Below are 5,286 nucleotides of genomic sequence, written 5' to 3'. Positions count from 1 at the left end.
GCTTCACCCTCGCGGCTTCCACATCGTATACACCAGCGCTCTCTTGCCATCCGCACCACTTCCTTGTCGATTCACTACTTAGCGTCATTGTGCGGACCAAGGCCATTTGATCTTCCCCAACTTCCTAGACGATTGCCGCGCTTCCGACTGCGTGCCCGCATCAAAGCTGCCGCCACCAGCACGTCCATCACGCCACCCGTGCCGGCCAGGCGCCTTCCTCGTCCCCTCTGTCAATAAGCACGGATCCAAAGCCGAACAGGGCGTCGCCGGCCTTGTCTCGAACTCGGACTAGAACCGGATCGGACCGGAACCGACCGTCGCTGCCCGCCATGACCATTACGACTTTGGGCACTGCCGCCCACATTTCGCCCACCGTCATCCGCACCGTCTTCAACCACTTCTACGCCAAGCTCAAAAAGGCAAAAGAGGACCGCCACATCGAGGCCACCGACGAGCTCCTGTTCGACGAGGCCTTCAACATCGTGCGCAGCTTCATCGAGCTCGCCACCCACGACACGGTCGAGTCGCTCCAGAGGTTTGCAAACACCCACGTCCCCGCCGCGCCATGGGCCATCTCGATCCCCACCATGGTGCCCATGGAGAGCTGCAACCAGGCCGCAGAGATCCTCAAGCAGTACTTTGGACCAAAGGACCTCAAGGACCTCATCGGCGGAGAAAAGTGGTGGCAGATCCGCAGCATCCCGGGCGTCCAGGCCGAGTGGATCGCCCAGACCTCCGACTGGAAAAAGGCCAGCAAGATGGAGAGCGACAAGGGCAATCCTGCCTCGACTGCTCACAAGCGCAACAAGCGCAACGCCCGCCACGAAAAGTCGCGCAGCTTCACCTCCCGGATGTCTGGCTCCGCCAACGCCGCGGCCAGCGAAGCGGCGGCCGCCCCGGATTCCGACGACAGCGACGATGATGGCGCGCGCCGCAGCAGCAAGAAGGAGGTGCCGCGATCCGAAGAGATGGACCGGCTGCAGAGGACGTGCCTCTACCTCCACGGCGGCGGCTATTACTTCGGCAGCATGTCGACCCATCGGTACCAGGTCGTTCGCTTCGCTCGCAAGTTCGGAGGGCGCTGCTTTGCCCCCATCTACCGCAAGGCGCCCCAGTACCCCTGGCCGGCCCCCTTGCTCGACTGCCTGGCGTCCTACCTCTTCCTGATCCGGCCGCCTCCTGGAGCGAAGCACAAGGCAATCGACCCCAGCAAGCTCGTCATCGCCGGAGACAGCGCCGGAGGCGGCCTTTCGTTGGCTCTGCTCACCATTCTTAGGGACATGGACCTGCCCATGCCGGCAGTGAGTAGCTCGAAGATTCGTCTCGGTCGGCAGATCCGGCCGCGATCATCTGACTCCTCTTTCCGTTGTCAACATCGCCAGGGAGCCGTCCTCATCTCGCCGTGGTGCGACATGACCCACTCTTTTCCGTCGATCCTGCAAAACACCGCTACGGACAGTGAGTCAGACGCTGTGAATGCTCGGGCTTGCTGCAGACGAGCTGATCTCCTCAACCTGCTCATGGCCCTGTCCAGTCATACCTCCTTACGGGTTCATCCACAAGCCATCCACCCTCTGGCCAGTACCTGGCATCGAAACCGACGAAGGCCCGGACTCGCCGGAACGAAAAGTGCCGATCGGAGTCGAAGGAGATGGGCCGGATACCACCAAGAGCAGAAGGCGAAGCAGGAGCTCGCAGCGCCGCCGCAGCCTCTCTGCAGCTCGCAAGAGCGAGGATGCCGGGGACATGACCACATCCAAGAACCCACGCGAACAGGCGGTCAAGGGAGCCAGCGGGGATCGCTCCTACGTCAACGGCGTGCCGCCGCCGCCCAAGCTGCTCTACTCGGAGCCGATCGAGGTGCGGACCGAGGACCCGGACAAGGCCAACATCCAGCTGCGCAGCCAGATTCAGCTCTATGCCACCAACGCCCAGCTCACGCACCCGCTCTGCTCGCCGATTCTGCACGGCTCGCTGGGCGGCCTGCCGCCGCTCTACATCATCGCTGGCAACGCCGAGGTGCTGAGGGACGAGATCATCTACCTGGCCCATCGCGCTGCCAACCCTCGACGCTACCCGTTGCGCGCCGATCTGCTCGAGCGCAGCGAGCGGGCTCGGCAGAACGCCGCTCGGTTCGACGACCAGCCCACCAAGGTGCACCTGCAGGTCTACGACGACATGTGCCACGTCCTGACGCTGTTCGCCTTCACCACCCAGTCGCGCTTCGCCTACCGGGCGATCGCGTCTTTCATCAAGCACGTCACGGGCGCTCCGACCAACGTCAAGGAACCCTTCCCCGACGTCGCCGAGGGTGACTTTGGGCCGGAAGACACCTCGCAGAGGTCTGGGTCGGAGGTGCTGTCGCCCTACCCCACCGCAAGCTCATCTGGCGCCGGCGCATACGTGGCGAGCCCCGAGCATTCAGCGAACAACTCGACGCAGGCGTCCAGGCAGGCAAGCCAGACCATTTTCCCCGCCCTCAGCCGTGGCCTTACGCCAATCGACACCTCGGTCGCTCATGCAAACGGCCTGCAGAACGGCACGATCGACTCGCCCTATCGGTCCGCTTCGCGCGATGCGCCGCTCACAGGCACGACCACCAATGGGTCGAACCCGGCATCGGCCGCCGCCGACAAACCGGCGATGCTGAGCGTCGACAGCCCGCTGACCGCTACCTCGGAGGCCATCGTTCGGGAGCAGAAGCGAAGGGCGAGCTCGATTGGCGTGGGCAACGAGTACACGGGACAGGTGCCGCTCACCCGGCCTTCGTTCCAGAGCTACATGATCCGGGAGCGCGTCAACGTCAAGGGCTTCCTGCGGCCGCTGGAGCCCGAGTCGGAGCTGCAGGCGCTGCGCATGGATGCAAACGAGGTCGGCCGGATCAAGGAAGGGCCGTGCCAGAGGTGAGTCGATGCGCCGTGTGTATTGCTGTATTGCTCTGATTCAGTATCGCTAACATGACCGCACACCTCCCCGCCTCGGATGGAACATGCTCGCAGGTATCTCTCGGGTCAGGAGCTGTGGTCCAAAAAGTTTGAAAAGACGGCACGCAAGGTGGAAAAGCAGCGGGCCAAGAACGAAGAGACGGCGCAGAAGCTCCTGGAGCGCGCCGCATCGCTCGGCCTTCTCAAGCCGAGCAGGCACGAACTCGACCAGGGCGTCCTGGAGTCGGACGAAGGCGTCTGGTCCGGACTGGGCGCACTGGGTCCGCTAGAGCTGGTCGACGAGACACCGCCTCCGAGCGCGCTGGCGGGACGTCGCGATACCGAAGAGGCGCTCAACCTGCTGCGCACCATGCTCTACGTGCGGGCCGAGCAGCGGGGGGTCAAGAAGTCGAAGCTCAAAATTCGATCCGCGCCTCGCCACAGCAACGCCGAGAAGCCGGCTGAGGGGCGGACGCGGTACGGCCTCAAGCTGTGGAACAAGCTCATGGTGCGGGGCGGGCTGCAGGCGAGCGACAGGCGCAAGAGGGAGAGGGAGGGCCTGCCGGACGTGAGCGTGGCCGATGACCATGGCTACGTCGACAACCTTCGCCAGACCAACCTGCGGAGGTCGATGTCGGAACGACGCCCGGACGGCGGCAACCACGGCGGCTGGGCGACGCAGGACGAGGAGGAAGGCGAGGGGGCTGCGCTTGCTGCACCTAGTGGCAGCGCGGGTGGCGGTGGGGAAACGGAGAGGGCCTCGACTGCAGCGGCGTGAGGGTGGCGCTTGGCGTGGCAGTCGAGTGAGGAGGCTGTTATACCCGCGGTCGATTCGGCCAATGGCCGCCAAAGGTGCTGGATCTATACCTCGAACTGGGATGGGATGGAATGGAATGCTGCTGCGTCTGCTCAAAGTGCTAATCGAGCTGGTATCGTCGGTGGTGGTACAGGTGCGGTGGCGGTGCGTGCGGGCGGGCGAGAGGGAAGATGGAGAGGAGGTGGGAAAGAGGCCTTCGATGTCACCCGCGCTCCTTTGCGGCGAGGCTCTTTGTGACGCTGTCGATGTAGGTCTGGAGCATCTCGTTGTCGGCCTCTGCCTTTGTGCAGTCGTCCTTGACCGAGGTGACGCGGGTGAGGAGTCCACGCAGGCCATCCTGCATCGCGATGATCTCCCTGCGGCGGCGGCGCGGGACAGTGGACGGGTAGCCTGTCAGGTCCGAGGATCGCGGAGGAGAAGGCTTGTGGAGACAGAGGCGGGACTCGACGACGACGACGACGACGACGTACCTGATGAGCTTTTCCTTTTCGACGACGTCGTTGGCGGATGGTTCGGTCTGGGATGTCCAGGCCGCGGTCTCGACGAAGCCTTCGCCCACCGAGACGGGCGAGGCGGTGCCGTTGGCGAGGTCCATGGTCGAGGGGTGCAGCGTCGGTAGCGGTCGGTGGTCCGGGCTTCGATAGCGGTGGGCGAGTGGAAGCGCTGAAGAGAGATGGACGAGCTGGAAATAGAACGCTGCGGGCGCAATCGGGCCAGCCGGCGAGCAGGAGGGGCACGGTGCAGAGTCCAAGTCTCGGTGTCTTTGAACGAAAGGGTCTAGAACAAATGAGCGACGGGCGTAGGTCGGCGGGCGGGGTGGATCGAAGTGAAGGCGGAGGAAGCCGAAGATCGCAGCTTGCGGGGAGCGGGTTGGGTTTCGATGACGGAGTAGGTTCAGGTCGAGCTCGACAGCGACCTGCTGGCCTGGCCCCCCCGCCGCCCTCGCTCGGAAATCGGGCTTTGGATTGGCTCGATTGGCGCGAACAAAGCGGCAGCGGCAGCGGCAACCAGGGCCGGCCTGGCCAGGCAGAGGCTCAGGGTCCTCTGGCCATGGCAGGGCAGTGGGCAGGCTGGCCCGACTACTCAAGACTGTGACATCGTCGACCGGCCATCGACCTCATTCAGAGTTCTGGCTTGCCTCGCGCTCTGGCTACCCTACCAAGCTACACCGATACGGCCTCCTCTCTCTCTTCGCTCTCATCTGCTACACACTCAAACTCCGAGCCCGATCCGCCCTCACGGGCCTCGACCCGCACCCTCCATTCTCGACTCGACTCGGCGACGCAAACAGATCTGCCGGCCTCTCCCTCGGACCTGGACCTCGAACCCGGCCCACGCCGTAGGCCAACCAGTCAAGTCTCACCACCAGCCACGCCTCTATCCTCATTGTTCGGCCCTTGCACGCCTGGTCCTAGTGTGGGCTCGACGCACATGGCTCCTTGACCGAATCGTCGTCCACTTCAAGCCTCCTCTCTCTCTCTCTCTCNCTCTCTCTCTCTCTCTCTCGTCTCGTCTCTCTCTCTCTCTCTCTCTACTCGTCTCTCC

The 5,286-nt window shown here is 64.0% G+C and overlaps 2 protein-coding genes across 2 annotated transcripts; one reads left to right on the top strand and one right to left on the bottom strand.

The window, feature by feature from the left end:
- Positions 1-329: 329 nt before the first annotated feature.
- Positions 330-3,702, top strand: PFL1_00381 (uncharacterized protein; the record flags this gene model as incomplete). The annotated part of the gene is made up of 4 exons (XM_007877877.1): positions 330-1,301; positions 1,383-1,458; positions 1,535-2,903; positions 3,000-3,702. The coding sequence occupies 4 exons, from the start codon at positions 330-332 to the stop codon at positions 3,700-3,702; spliced, it is 3,120 nt and encodes a 1,039-aa protein (XP_007876068.1).
- Positions 3,703-3,943: 241 nt separating this feature from the next.
- PFL1_00380 (uncharacterized protein) lies at positions 3,944-4,336 on the bottom strand (the record flags this gene model as incomplete). The annotated part of the gene is made up of 2 exons (XM_007877876.1): positions 3,944-4,097; positions 4,212-4,336. The coding sequence occupies 2 exons, from the start codon at positions 4,334-4,336 to the stop codon at positions 3,944-3,946; spliced, it is 279 nt and encodes a 92-aa protein (XP_007876067.1).
- Between the last annotated feature and the right edge of the window lie 950 nt (positions 4,337-5,286).

Source organism: Pseudozyma flocculosa (assembly GCF_000417875.1).
Source record: "Pseudozyma flocculosa PF-1 unplaced genomic scaffold scaffold00001, whole genome shotgun sequence".
Taxonomy (NCBI): Eukaryota; Fungi; Basidiomycota; class Ustilaginomycetes; order Ustilaginales; family Ustilaginaceae; genus Pseudozyma; species Pseudozyma flocculosa.
This window is presented reverse-complemented; position numbering and strand designations above follow the sequence as displayed.